Raw genomic sequence first — 15336 nt, forward strand, 5'->3', positions numbered from 1 at the left:
AGGGAAAGTGGCACTCAACATCGAGAAGGAAATGTTTAATTTGTTCCAAGTGACGGACAACAGATACAAGAGCAAATACCGTAGCATCATGTTCAATCTCAAGGACCCCAAAAATCAGGTTTGGGATTTTCTTAAACTTACACAGAAAGTGCTTTTGGGCTTTAATTGTATGTCAGACTCTACCCTCAACATTAAGAGTTTTGAAACAGAGACTTAGGAATTATACTATAAAATATTATTATAAAGCCATTCGAACACTTTTAATAATATTTTTATCTAAGTAGGACTTCAAAGCCTACTTTAGTTGATGGTTGGTATTTATTCAGTTTGAGCACTTGGTGATATATTTATACTCGGGGTTTATTTCATCCCTGTTTTCTGATCGCTGCACCTTTCCAAGTTTACTTATAAGTAGGTGATATTTTTAATAGAAAATTAAGAAACTGGAGTCGGTTTTGCCTGCCCAGCACTGTAACCTTGTCAGTTACCTAAGCAAGTTCTCTTCAGCATGGCAAAAGTCTCTTCTGTTTTCAGGGACTTTTCCATCGTGTCCTTCGTGAGGAAATCTCCCTGTCAAAACTAGTGAGAATGAAGCCAGAAGAACTTTTATCTAAAGAGCTGTCTGTGTGGAAAGAGAAACCAGCTAAGGCAGTAAGTAACATAATTTTTTCCTATGTCCTAAAGTAGAAATTAAGAGCAAGTTTGCCAACCTTTACCACCCATTATACGTTAATGCACCAGTTTCTTCCTAACAATATACTAATAACGCTCAGTTTCAATACACTTTTTCTCTACCACATACCAAATGATAGCAAAGTACGGAGTAAAAGAAATATATGGAGCTTTTACCACCACTGTTTTGTTTCTCTCAGATGGAGTCAAGAAGCAAATCTCACGAAATCAAGAAAACGGCTGTAAAACGGGAACATGTGCCTGCTGTCAATATGGAGGATTCGCCACCAGTGTCTGACTCTGATGTGAGTACTGGGGATGTTCCTTCAGCATAAGGATGTGGAGGGGGAGAAATGGCATGTAGGGCTTCAAATTTGTCACCAGAAGTGCAGATTGTTTCTCTGAACTCTGGTGATATCATTGCTCACTGGATGTGCTATGAGCATCCTTCAAGTGTGAAGGACTGCAACAGCCAGTGATAGGTGTATTTTGCAGGCACTTCAAAGATGCTGTGTATTTTTCAGCTGTTGATGTCAATTTACAGAGAAATTTTTTATTTCTGAACATTAGCTCTACTTGAGAGCACTATGGCGTGAAATGAGGGCACATATCATGTGATAACTCCATTTAATATGATAGGCTTTAAGCAAGGCCTTTTATGTATTCTTTTAAAGAACTGAAGTGAATTAACAGTTTTCAAAGTATTTTTTTATTGTTAAAGTTAATGATCAACTGTTATATTTTTTATGCTTGTTGACTTTTAGGAACAGCAGGAGTCAACCCGAACTGCACCCAATTTGAACAGTGCTCCTTCTCTAGACGTTTTCAGCAGCATGTTGAAGGATACAACAAGTCAGCATCGAGCCCATCTTTTTGACCTGAACTGCAAAATCTGTACAGGTATTTTATTTACAATGCTGGCCTTGGGCAAAGTAAAATAACTGTTGCTTAAGAGTATTGTTTGTTTATTTGGTTTTTTTGAAATACTTTCTCCAAACTACTGTTAAATACTAATCAAAAAGTGCTTGATATAAATCTACAGGTCAGATTTCAGCGTCAGAAGATGAGATACCAGCTAAGAAGGTGAAGTCAGGAGCTTCTGCTAAGAAGGTGGAGTCAAAATCAAAGCCAGAAGTCCAGGCCAAGTATGAAAGTCCTGCAGCAGCCCCGGCAGCAGAGCCTGACAAAGAGCCCGTTGCTGACGATGCAATGGAAATTGATGTTGAACCAGCAGCAGAAACAGTTCCACAGCCAACCACAGAAAGAACATATGTTCCTACAAGCCAGAGCCAGAACAGCACAGACTCTGCAGTACCTGAAGAGGTCTCTGCTTTCACTGCCTCCTGTGCTGGCCCCGTTGTCACAACCGTAACGGTTTCTGGCAGAGACCCCAGGACAGCCATGAGCAGCTCCTCTGGGATCGTGACCCCGGCCCCGCGTCCTGGGCCCGCAGCTGAAAAAGTCTCAACGGGGGAAACCAAACAGGAAACTTCCAAACCAGTTATGACTGTCCCCAAATCAATCCTAACCAAACCGTCTTCCTCACCAGATCCCAGATACCTGGCGGTTCATCAGTCGCCCAACATCAAGTGCGTATCCTCAGCAGCTGCCACATCCCTCCTGTGGCTCTCTGCAGACTCCCATGTGTCCCATGTCCTGTTCCTTTTCCCTCAACTAAAAGGCTTGTTGAGGTTTATAGTTCAGGGAGCCTGATTCACATTTTTAAAATGCTGTCTCTCCTCATTTGGCTTCTCTAGCTGATAAAGTTTTCAGAGCATCAGTGTATGTTGACAGCAAAGATTCTCCAGTGTTCCAGCAGAGAAATAGAACTTAAAGATGTCATGCAGACTTAGAAGTCCGCATATACATTAATATCTAGAAAGACAGTGCATGGGAGAGATTGCTTAAAGGCATTTCCAGATTTTCATCCTGTATTAAAATACTGTTATGTCTAAATACAAATTAAAAGTAACCAGATGATCAAGTTGAAAGGAAATGGCTTTCTTTCACATTCTGAGTATACACAATAGTAAAAATAAATACTGCTGAGTATATCCTCTTGCAATTGCAGTTAAAATAATTTTATTCATAGCAAGTTTTTTTACTTCATAATCTCTTTCAGAGGGATATTGTTGACTTAATTAGTGAGAAATCTGTAACTGGTTTTATAAAAGTCATACCTTTTAGCATCTCTTTGCCTGTCTGCAGCTGCAAGTTTATTTTCTGTTGCTTCTCGCTTTTTTAACTAATTCCAAGTTAATGGAAAACATTAAAGCCTTTAGTAAAAATTTTGTTACTTATTAAAAAGAAAGTATTGAATCAATAGGAGGAGGGAAGAAAATTTAAAATAAAGGGCCCATCCTCATTTGCATGCTGTAACCTTTCTGTTTGGATTTGTTTTGCAGTGTTGCAGAGCCTCGCTCACCTCAGGACAGTGACACTTCCCTCTTTCTCTCTCGTCTCAACACCATTTGGAAAGGATTTATTAACATGCAAAGTGTGGCCAAATTTGTCACTAAAGCGTATCCAGTCTCCGGGTGCTTTGATTATCTTAGTGAGGTGTGTGTGTGTTTGGAATGGGTCTGTGCTGCAGTTCCTGCTGCTGGAGAGGCTGGGGGCACTGTGTGTTTATAGAGTTACATTAGAACTGGAGCAGTGGTAAAAGACATCCATGTAGTAATAGGAAAAGTAGCTCAAGAAAAAAACTCAGCCTTTTAAAAATTCCCCACAAATCTGTGAAGAATTCTAATGTCTTTTAATGTGTTTATACATATGTTAGGATCTGACATGGAATAATGGCTTTACATCAGGTTCCTTGTTTTAGAGTCAGTGTTTTTAAGTGTGTGCCTTGTTCTCTTCTCAGACTAGATGGGTCACTGATGTAATGTTAGAAAATTTTGTTCAGCTATTTATGAAAAGTATCATCCTTTTTACTAATTTTCAAGTAAAACCAGTTGGATGATATTGTTCTGAGAGGGTGTACATTCAAATAATGAGACAGTAGAAAGGCTTTTCTTTCTCTTTTTTCTTCTCAAGGGCATTTTAGATGACTTAGGAATTTTCAAACACAAATGTGTGGTTTAGGACTTAGTAGGGTTGCTTGTTCTTCTGAGTACTGCTTTTGCTGAAATGAGTTTCACTGTCCTTGTGACAGGAAGGTCACCAGAATTCAAGTGACTTGGGGTCACTGAAAATGTGGAGAAAAGCTGTGTTTCAGGTAGCAGCTTTCCTGTAAAAGCCAATATGTATGTTACATATTATAGTTCCCCTCTAAATGCCAGTAATGGGCATACAGAACTGTTTGATGTGTTGCTGCTCTCCATGTTTGGGGGTGTGTATCTGTTCCATGTATCCTCTTGGCCTTTGGGTCACATGCCATAATTAAACACCTCCAAATTTAGGAACAGCATGGCTGAATTAAAAACATATGTACAAAAGTTTACTAAAATTTAATTATCCACTGGGCTACTGGGATGGGACAACCTGCACTGCCTTTTTTGGTTTTTGTTTTTGGTTTTTCTCACACTACCATGTAATACTTCTTGTTTAGGATTTACCTGACACAATTCATATTGGTGGGAGGATCTCACCGAAGACAGTCTGGGATTATGTTGGCAAACTCAAATCTTCACTTTCTAAGGTATTCACTTAAAATCCTTTGCAAAACCCAGAAGAAATAGACAGCAATGTAAAATGAAAGCTTTTTATAATATAGAGTAGTAAACAGCAAATACTGACATGGATCACACATGGAAAACTATCTAAACCACTTCTTTGAAATTTTTGATTTATTTTAGTAATGTGTTTATTGAGCTGTAAATCTTGATCTCTTTCCTGCACAGTAGTTAAATCTTCATACTATTTACTAACTGAAATATTTAAGATTGAAATTCAAATTTTAAAGAAAAGGAAGTTATCATTTAATGTATTTAATATATTTTTGTATTAAAACCACTTCAGAAGTGAAAAAATGATACACAGTATAGAGATAAACATGAAACTAAGAATTTTCCATTTCTTTTTCATTTGAGCCTCAAGCTGTTCAGTTTGATGTAAGATACACAAGTAATTTGTGTTTCTGAAAACGACAAACCAAATTCTATTTTAATGTTGCAAATTGAACAGCAGTAGTCTCTTAAATCTAGAGTGTTGCCCTGAAGGCATAGTTGGAGTGACAAATATATGGTTTATTTTTACCCCTGGAATCTGCCCTTTACCATTTCATTTGTTGGTATGTTTCAGGTTGAATTTTTCCACTTTGCTTTTGTATTCCAGGAATTGTGTTTGATTCGTTTCCATCCTGCAACAGAAGAAGAAGAAGTTGCCTATATCTCTCTCTACTCCTATTTTAGCAGTCGTGGTCGTTTTGGTGTTGTAGCTAATAACAACAGACATGTCAAGGATCTCTACCTGATCCCCCTGAGTTCTAAGGACCCAATTCCTTCCAAACTCTTGCCCTTTGAGGGACCAGGTAAGCACAAAACAGGGGAGGTTCAATGCTAGGTAAAATCACAAGACAAAAGGCAATCTGAGACAAATTGTTGAATATTTAATGTAATCATTAGTTAAATTTTTTTATATAAAAACCAGTTTTAAAGTACGTAATTAGGGAAGAGCTGGAAATCCAATTCTGCTAAGATAAAATTGTCCAAACTTTAGTCTTTCCAACAAGATGCTCTTATGTCTTAGGAGAATGAGTTTACCTGTAAAACCAAGGATGTGAAACAGCCACTATATTTAAAACACCCAAACAAAACCACAAAAAGCTCCCACCCTATTATCAGCAACTCCTAAATTCACAAACCCTAGACCCTTACAAGCCATTCACCATCACTTAATTCAAGCAGGAAACTTATCCCACAGAGGAGCCAAGAAGTCAGAGTGACGACACAGGTAACATTTCTGGTGGTTCCACTGGATTGTCACTGTCCACGCTGAGTTAATCTGCACATGCAGTGTGGGGCACGAGGTGTTCGAAATGTTCTGTTCTACTTGGGTCAAACTCTAGTCCAATCACTGACTTCAGAAAATCAGTTCTTTGGGGAGAAAGGGACCCATTCCTTACGGTTAGAATCTTCTATCTTTAGATAAAATTACCTGTAATAGTGTTTGGTGAGTTTGCCCCATGTTGAACATGGTGACAGAAGAACTGAGAATGAATTCAACCATGAAACACCCCTCTACAAAATTTGAAGTCATCTTCATCTAAGGATAAGGAGACGCATATGCTTAGTTTCCAAACAAGGGTCTAGGTTTTATAGTAAATACCAGCTTGAGAAGCTGAAGAGCTGCAGGTGGCAGTGAAGGCAGAACTCCGTTGTCACGGCCATGGCTGGCACTACGTGGTAGGTATGGAACAACCAACAAGGAGTTCACCTTTCTGGGAAGCTGACTGAGCTCTACTCCTCAGATACAAGTGTAGCACTAAACTCAATAAAGCATTCTCAGGAGCAACAGTGGCTGGGACAGGTTTTCAGCAGGTGGAACATCATAAGTTAAGTGCTGTCCCTTCCTCCATGAGATGGCCAAGGGTGCTTGCTCTGCATCCCCAGACAAGATTTTTCTCATACACTTCAAACCTCTTTTATCTGTCCTTTGAACAGTGCACAGAGTAGGTGATTGTTTTTAGGCAGTAAAAAGGCATTATTGCTGTCTAAATTACAGTATAACTAGAATTGTTGAATGTCAGCACTTCATAGTCTGTTACTTGCTGAATTTTTGAAAGGTAGGCAAAAGCTTACTGCTATTTCATAGCCAAGAAGTCAAAACACCAAATACAGAACACCTTAGCACAGGGATGTAGGCAAAGTCTTAACTCATGGACTTGTTTTTCCAGGCAGAACTAAAGAAATGCCATCCTTTTTGGGCAGTAGCACAAGGATGGGATTGGCCATTGAATCTGCTGTAAATGTCTGCTGGTCTGATAAATAACTCAGTTTACCTAATTTTTGCCTCCTTCATTCCTGTGGAAATACCAGCTTTCTGTTTTACTCCTCTTTTACTTCTCCATTATGGGTCTCATTTCAAATTAAACTCTTTAGCTTAGATTGAAGGTTGGCAAATGTAGCCAAACTCTACTATTAATGAGAGATCTTTGTAATGTCAGACTGGTTTTTCTGAGTTTCAAGTGCAAAAGTATTTCAAAACTAGAAGGAGTTGCTCAGAACAAATTCAGCTCTCATCTGAAGGTGTTTGTGGAGGCAAATTTTGTAAGTCAGGTTTTCAAATTGACATAAATAGTTCTAGGCCAAGTAGATAAAGGTTAGCAGAAACAAGGTTCCAAGGGCAGGCAGGCCATGAGATGGAACAGTTTCACAGAAGATTCACTTAAGAGTTCTGCCATCAATTAACACTTGTTGGAAACTCCTGTGGCAGCCTTGATCTCACAGCTGTGCTACGTTGTGTTGTGTTTTAAAAGCAGGTGAAAGGAATCAGGTAAGCTGTTCCTCTTGTTTTGTGTATGTATGAAAACCACAACATGTAATCCACACTTTTTAATGCCATCTGATGGAATTGACTGTGTTTTCTTTCTTTACCAATCAATAAAAATATTTTGTGGAACGTGGTCATTGTCTCCTTAAATTTAATTGTGTGCCTTCCAGTAGAGTCTAGCAAGGCCTGGAAAAGCATTGCCTTTAGATGGTCTATCATATTTAGATAGATATGAGCTGAGGGGGGAGGAGGGAGAGGACAATCAAACCCTGCCACTCCAGAAATCCTAGTTAGAAGATATTCCAGCTGTATCAGCCAGTTCCATCAGGCACGTACGGATTAGGAATTTCTCCTGTTTTCTGATGGATTGGATTTGGAACACAACTGAGGACTGCGCTAGTACCTAGAAGATCTGCAGAAAACTGTGACGTGGGCGGCTTAAAAACAGGAAAATGGAGGGTTATCCTGATTTATATTTCATTAACTCAGATATATATTACCAGATTTTATGTGTCATGGGCTCTTCTGCACTGTCCTTTTGCAGTGGTTTACGGTATGTGAATTCACTTCTCTGTTTCACATACACACTTACCACTTCCAGTTGTAAAAAGTAGTATAATCAGATTTAATTACTAATAGAAAGTGATTTATTGAGGGATTTAGTGGTGATGGGAATGTAACAACTATCTTACCTAGCTGAATTTTAATAAAACAAGACGTATATCAGCAAAGATTCCACAAATGCTGGTATGTCTTTGGTAGTTTTTGATAGGGACTGTGGGTTTTCATAAAGTACAAAGGCATGAAATCTCCTTATGCTGTTTGGAATGCTCTTAAAAAAAACAAATGGACCAAAATATTACCTGAACTGTGAATGGAGTTTGATGTGTTCAGCTGAGCAGATTTCATTAGGAAAAGCTGCAGCAGTAGAGGAATGTGGCATTACAAACCCAATTTTCTGTGCCAGCCAGTTCCACTCAGCAACGGAGCCTGAATGTGGAGCAGTGTCACAGTGCTGGGAGTGATCTGCAGCCCTGAATTAAGGGGGCACAAATCTAAAGACAGTTGTCAATTGCTCTCATGATTAATTGGGACAAATATTTAAATGGCATTGATAAAATACAGATAGAATCTTGTATTGGTCTCTGCAGTTTAAAATTCACCACAGGTGTGCTTAGTCTAATCCCATGGGTCTGTCAGCAATGGGCAGACATGAAGTTGTCTTGAACAGTGCAGGTCAGCTTTTAGCAGCTGCTGATGACAGGAAAAGATGGGGCAAATCTACACATAAATATGGTAAACTTGATCTAATGAAAAAATGTATTTAAGGCTAAGGACGACAGTATATCCTGTCTTAATGGCTTTAGTTACAGGAAGTAACTCCATAAAACCAGACTGTGGATTTCAAATGCATAATAGGATAATAACTGTTATAAATAATTTAGCACTGAAAGCTACTGACTCTGCCAGCACAGCTTGCAGCACTTTTAAAACAGTCATTGAGCAATAGTGGCAGACTGCAGTCAACATTTCGTTGTTCCTAAAATTAGGCACTTAACCTATTTATGGATATTGAGATAGAATGGGGCTGTGCCCTTTGAAAGCTGCTCTGGCCATGTGTCTTCATTGAAGGAATCGCATAGTATTTGATCTCTGAACTGAGTGAGTGTAGAAGTCGGTTTAGGCAAAATTTCTATTTGTGTACAATTCCAGTACTGAGATGAAAAGTTTTAATGGATTTATTCTATGATGACTAAATTCTAAACACAGTAATTTATAACTAATGCTATTAACTTGCTGCTAGAATTTTTTGCCTTGAAAGTGTATTAAAATGTTACCCTGTTTAATTAGTGACTTGATCTCTGTTTCTTACAGGGATTCAAACTTGATTTCTCAGTAATTGCTGTTTATTAGATATCCTGCCTGATGGATTTTTGACACCTGTTTATTTCAGTTATTCAGTGTTTGAAATTCATTGCGACTAATTGCATAAATCACAAGTCTCTGCATGAAAGTTGGTAACCAAAACATTTAACAACAGCAGAACAGCAAATGCCTACTGGCAGTTTCTGGGTGAACTCCTGTTTGTGAGATGCTCTGCACTGGTCAACACCCACCAACTGGGGAGTTGTTACTCATTAACATAAATTTAGGAAAACAGCTGATGTGGTTTCCTCATTAGATGGTAAATTTAGGAGTCCCAGTAAAACTTCTGAGTTGTGTCACCAGAGTAATGTATGTGTGATGTGGTTTGCTAATGGAATGTATCTGCTACTGTGGGGTTTGGGGGTTGCGTTGGTATCAAAAAGTTTTTGGTGCTAATAATTAGATATTTAAAATTGTTGCTTAATGAGAAGTTGATTTAATGAGAACAAGGAACATATATATAAAAATCTCCTGCTTATGGGATCTTGAATAAAAGGGTCAACCTAGGTCAGAGCCCTCACCTTGCCATTTATCCACAATGAATATTACCTTTTATTCCACAATATTATCTTCTATTTCACAGGTTATTTTATGTTTCCATATTACTGCTTCCATGCTGATGCAAATCATAACTAATGGCACATATGGGAGAAGGACAGTGGCCCTCAAATGTGGGCCTTTTAAAAGCCATTTAGTCCAGAAGTTAAAAGATTCTCTACATTTGCCACCATGTTTTGTTTAAGGATTTAGTCCCTGCCCTTCATTCTAGGCATCTGCCACAAGTGCCAGCGGAACTGTGTGTGTAAGAGAAAAAAATATAATAGCAGGAGACAGGCCTACAGACCTTTGCATTTTTCCTCTTTATCTGAAAAAGATGGGGCAAATCTACACATAAATATGGTAAACTTGATCTAATGAAAAAATGTATTTAAGGCTAAGGACGACAAGTGTTAATTCAATACTAGTATTTAGTATATCCTGTCTTAATGGCTTTAGTTACAGGAAGTAACTCCATAAAACCAGACTGTGGATTTCAAATGCATAATAGGATAATAACTGTTATAAATAATTTAGCACTGAAAGCTACTGACTCTGCCAGCACAGCTTGCAGCACTTTTAAAACAGTCATTGAGCAATAGTGGCAGACTGCAGTCAACATTTCGTTGTTCCTAAAATTAGGCACTTAACCTATTTATGGATATTGAGATAGAATGGGGCTGTGCCCTTTGAAAGCTGCTCTGGCCATGTGTCTTCATTGAAGGAATCGCATAGTATTTGATCTCTGAACTGAGTGAGTGTAGAAGTCGGTTTAGGCAAAATTTCTATTTGTGTACAATTCCAGTATTGAGATGAAAAGTTTTAATGGATTTATTCTATGATGACTAAATTCTAAACACAGTAATTTATAACTAATGCTATTAACTTGCTGCTAGAATTTTTTGCCTTGAAAGTGTATTAAAATGTTACCCTGTTTAATTAGTGACTTGATCTCTGTTTCTTACAGGGATTCAAACTTGATTTCTCAGTAATTGCTGTTTATTAGATATCCTGCCTGATGGATTTTTGACACCTGTTTATTTCAGTTATTCAGTGTTTGAAATTCATTGCGACTAATTGCATAAATCACAAGTCTCTGCATGAAAGTTGGTAACCAAAACATTTAACAACAGCAGAACAGCAAATGCCTACTGGCAGTTTCTGGGTGAACTCCTGTTTGTGAGATGCTCTGCACTGGTCAACACCCACCAACTGGGGAGTTGTTACTCATTAACATAAATTTAGGAAAACAGCTGATGTGGTTTCCTCATTAGATGGTAAATTTAGGAGTCCCAGTAAAACTTCTGAGTTGTGTCACCAGAGTAATGTATGTGTGATGTGGTTTGCTAATGGAATGTATCTGCTACTGTGGGGTTTGGGGGTTGCGTTGGTATCAAAAAGTTTTTGGTGCTAATAATTAGATATTTAAAATTGTTGCTTAATGAGAAGTTGATTTAATGAGAACAAGGAACATATATATAAAAATCTCCTGCTTATGGGATCTTGAATAAAAGGGTCAACCTAGGTCAGAGCCCTCACCTTGCCATTTATCCACAATGAATATTACCTTTTATTCCACAATATTATCTTCTATTTCACAGGTTATTTTATGTTTCCATATTACTGCTTCCATGCTGATGCAAATCATAACTAATGGCACATATGGGAGAAGGACAGTGGCCCTCAAATGTGGGCCTTTTAAAAGCCATTTAGTCCAGAAGTTAAAAGATTCTCTACATTTGCCACCATGTTTTGTTTAAGGATTTAGTCCCTGCCCTTCATTCTAGGCATCTGCCACAAGTGCCAGCGGAACTGTGTGTGTAAGAGAAAAAAATATAATAGCAGGAGACAGGCCTACAGACCTTTGCATTTTTCCTCTTTATCTGAAATTTTCTTATCATTTCTGGATATACTTCTCCTTCAAGTCTGAAGCTCTTCACAAAGGAGCAGTTCTGCTCATCGTGTGTTTTACTTATGTATCAAGGCCTAATACCCACAACAAACTGGGAGTAATTACCAGCTTGAACACTGTTTCCAAACGCTGTTTGATGTGATCTTTTTTGCCTTTACGGGTGTTTATTGAACTTGGAGACAGACAAAATATTTATAGACTGGTGTCAATGTGGACTTTTAGCACAGATTATAACACAAATAGCAATGTTTAGCCCAGGTTTTCTCACTTTTCAGTATCTCTGTGTATATTTGCTAACTAAATGTAAATATTTGATTTTTCAGGAGAGGTGGGGGTAGTTGAACAGTAGAAACAATGTAAAGATACAAAAATATAACAACTTTGTTTGGTTTGAACTTTTGCAGAGATACTTTAACAGTGATGCCTGATGCTGCAGTCTTTTATTAAAAATATTGAGGAAGGAATTTAAACTTTTAAACTTATGTATAGATACATATAAAAAGTAAGAAATACAAATGCATATGCCTATGGACTAATGAAAATTTGTAAAATAATAGGTTTCTACTGAAAGCATCATTAAAAATCAGGTTTTTATATATACAATCTTTGTGTTCTCTTTCAGGTCTTGAGTCATCTCGGCCAAATTTAATCCTTGGATTGGTCATCTGTCAGAAAGGGAAACGTCCGGCCACTGAGACAGAAAAGACAGAGGAGAAGCGAAGCAGAATTCAAGCACATGAGGAAGGTGAACCATCACTGTTCTCTAAAGGGCCTCCAGCTTCACAAGAGAAGAAAACCCCAAAATACACACTTTATTCAGGAGACTCCACCATGAGTACAACACCTCCTGGATCTCCTCCTCCACCTCCACCCCCACTTCCCGTTCCAGACACCTCAGCAGTGACACCTTCAGTATTAAAAATACTGTCGTCCATTAAAAGTGGCCCCACAACTACTGTGACCCCACCGATTTCAACGGCCGCTCCTGCAAGCAGCACTGCCACACACTCATCATCCTCAAAAACTGCCACGCCTCTTGAGCACATCCTGCAGACCCTCTTTGGGAAAAAGAAAACTTTTGAGCCTCTTGCCAAGGATTCTGGAACTGTTCAGTCTTCCAGTCAGGAAAGTCAAGCTGCAGCAGATAGCGGGGTGTCAGCGGTTCCTCTGTTAGATCCCATTGTGCAGCAGTTTGGGCAGATGTCCAAGGACAAAGCCATAGAAGAGGAGGAGGATGACAGACCTTATGATCCTGAGGAAGAATATGGTCCAGAGAAAGCCTTTGAAATGCAGACTGGTGAAAGTGACAAACGATACAGTGTGGAAAAGCCATCTACTACAGCAGAACTAGAGGATGAGGCCTATGATCCAGAGGATGAAACTATCTTGGAAGAAGCAAAAGTTACTGTTGATGATTTACCCAACAAAATGTATACAGACACTAAAAGCAGTTCTTCAGAAACATCTGCTTCATTTGTTTCTGATTTATCTGCATCCTCCTCCTTGGTAGAACAGCAAAAAATGTTGGAAGAATTAAACAAACAAATAGAAGAACAGAAAAGGCAGCTAGAGGAACAAGAAGAAGCCCTCAGACAACAAAGAGCAGCTGTTGGTGTTTCAATGGCTCACTTTTCAGTGTCTGATGCTTTAATGTCACCTCCACCAGCAAAAGCTTCCCTAATAAAGACCGAATTATTCCATCAGGGCCAGCAAGCTACACAAAAAGTAGATTTACCTTCATCTTTAAATCAGCAAGCACAAGTTTTAAACCAGGGCTGTGACCCAAGGCAGAACAGAGATCCTCGACAAGCTCGAAGAATGGCAACAGAGAATGACAATGCTGATTCTCGAATAAAGCCACAGGTAGTACAGAACGAGATATCCACAAGAGAAGTTGCTCCAGAAAGTTTTCCAAATGCTTTGCAGACTTCACTTGGTAAGGAAGATAATGCTTTAACTTCCACTACTCAGCCTGGTTTTACTGCTGATAATTGGGTTTCAAGTGAACAGACATCTACAGTGCCCCAGAAAGAGACATCTAACAGCAAATTTGAACACAGCATTCAAGTTACTTTGGAAAACTTGAGTCAAACAGCTTCTGGAGATCCTTCTGCTTCCAAACCTACACGTAAAGTGCTGCTTCCAACACCTCCAAGTACATCTTTTCAGCCTAATTTCTCCACATCAAATGACAGCCCGTCTTTGCAAGATATGCATCAAGTGTCATGGTCAAATGAGTCAAAGGAAGCAATGGGAAGGGATTCCTTTTCAAATACAATGTTTCCTCCACAAGAAAAGGCAGCTGGACACTTTGAACCAGAGATGGGTCTTTCATCAGTGCAATATGATGAACAAAGAAATCCTCATCAATTTGTAGAACAAACTGAATCCATACCAGTTCAGAGTGAGGGTGGACCTCCTCCACAGCACTTTGAGGAAAATAGAGCATTTTCTATGTCTGGGCAGAAAGGGGGGCCTCCAATGATGCTCAATGCACCTGGAGGACCTCATGGACCTAATTTTAGAGGGCCAGCACCACAGTTCTCTGAAGAGCATGGTTTTCCAAATAATGATGGGCAAAGAGGACCTCAGTCTGGAAGGTTTGGAGGTCAAAAGGGTCCCATTCCTTCCTTATTTTCTGCACAGCATGGACCACCTCTTTTTGGTGATAATAGGGGCCCTCCCCCTTCTTATCATGGTGGTCCAAGAGGAATGTCACCATCTCATTTTGAAGATCATAGGGACCCTCACATGGAACAAATGGAATTCTCAGATTCCCAATATGATGAAATGATGGGGCCTCCAGGACAGTTTGAAGGACCAGATTCCCCTCAGTTTATGGGAAACAGAGGACCTTCACCTTTTCCTTTTGGAGGTCAAAGACGACCTCCACCAGGTCAGTTTAAAGGACAGAGAGGAGGCCCTCAGTTTGGAGGGCCAAGAGGTCCAGCCCCAGGTCATTTTGGGGGACCAAGAGGGCCTCACCCAAATCAATTTGAAGGGCAGAGAGGTACAGCTCCAAATCATATGCCTGGTCCAAGGGGACTTTTGCCACAGCCATATGAAGAACGGAGAGGGAGCCCACCACCCAGATTTTCCAACCAGAGAGGTCCAGCACCACATCAGTTTGGAGGACCAAGAGGAGGGACACCTCCAATGTTTCCAGAAGAAGATGAACCTCCTAGATTTCATTACCAGGGTCAGTCACCACAAGGTATGAAACCACCCCCAAGACCACTCCTGGACCTCCCAAGCCATCCACCAACTCACAGAAAAGAGATGTGGGAGGAAGGTGGACCATCTGCATCTCTTTCCAATATGTCTGGGCAAGGACCTGAGTCGGAAGGACAGTGGCCCACAACTGACTTCCGAGAAGGCAAAAATCCTGACTATAGAGGCCAGACATTTGAAGGGAGACAGAGAGAGAGATATGAGGGAGGAAATAAAGACAAGGGTTTAGATCAGTCAGAGCCTCAACAAGTAGATAACCGCCAAGGTAGAGGCTTTGAGGAAAGACGAAGGGATAGAGAACACGGCAGACCTTGGGAAAGAGACCGTAGCAGAAACTGGAGCAGAGACAGGGACTGGGAGAGACACAGAGACAAGGAATGGGATAAAAATAGAGATAGGAGCCAAAACAAAGACAGAGACAAGGATTCAGAGCGCGGTAAGGACTGGGAAAGAAGCAGAGACCGAGATAGGACAAGAAACAGAGAGAGGGACTCTTACAGAAGACGTGATAGAGAGCGATCGAGAAGCAGAGACAGGGATCGTGACAGAGAGAAAGACAGGGACCGGGATCGAAGCCGGGAAAAGGAAAGGGATCGAGACAGAGATCGAGATCGCGACAGGGAAAG

The 15336-nt window shown here is 39.8% G+C and overlaps 1 protein-coding gene across 1 annotated transcript in view; it reads left to right on the plus strand.

Moving 5' to 3' along the window:
• The window catches only part of DIDO1 (death inducer-obliterator 1), a 37669-nt gene that overhangs the window by 20310 nt on the left and 2023 nt on the right, over positions 1-15336 (plus strand). Inside the window, 9 exon segments of the mRNA XM_017734320.1 lie at positions 1-118; positions 535-651; positions 873-977; positions 1437-1572; positions 1715-2261; positions 3078-3231; positions 4223-4312; positions 4948-5143; positions 12102-15332. The exon segment at positions 1-118 is cut by the window's left edge and continues 10 nt beyond it. Coding sequence (XP_017589809.1) covers positions 1-118; positions 535-651; positions 873-977; positions 1437-1572; positions 1715-2261; positions 3078-3231; positions 4223-4312; positions 4948-5143; positions 12102-15332 — 4694 coding nt within the window.

Source organism: Corvus brachyrhynchos, unplaced genomic scaffold (genome assembly GCF_000691975.1).
Source record: "Corvus brachyrhynchos isolate BGI_N302 unplaced genomic scaffold, ASM69197v1 scaffold10, whole genome shotgun sequence".
Taxonomy (NCBI): domain Eukaryota; kingdom Metazoa; phylum Chordata; class Aves; order Passeriformes; family Corvidae; genus Corvus; species Corvus brachyrhynchos.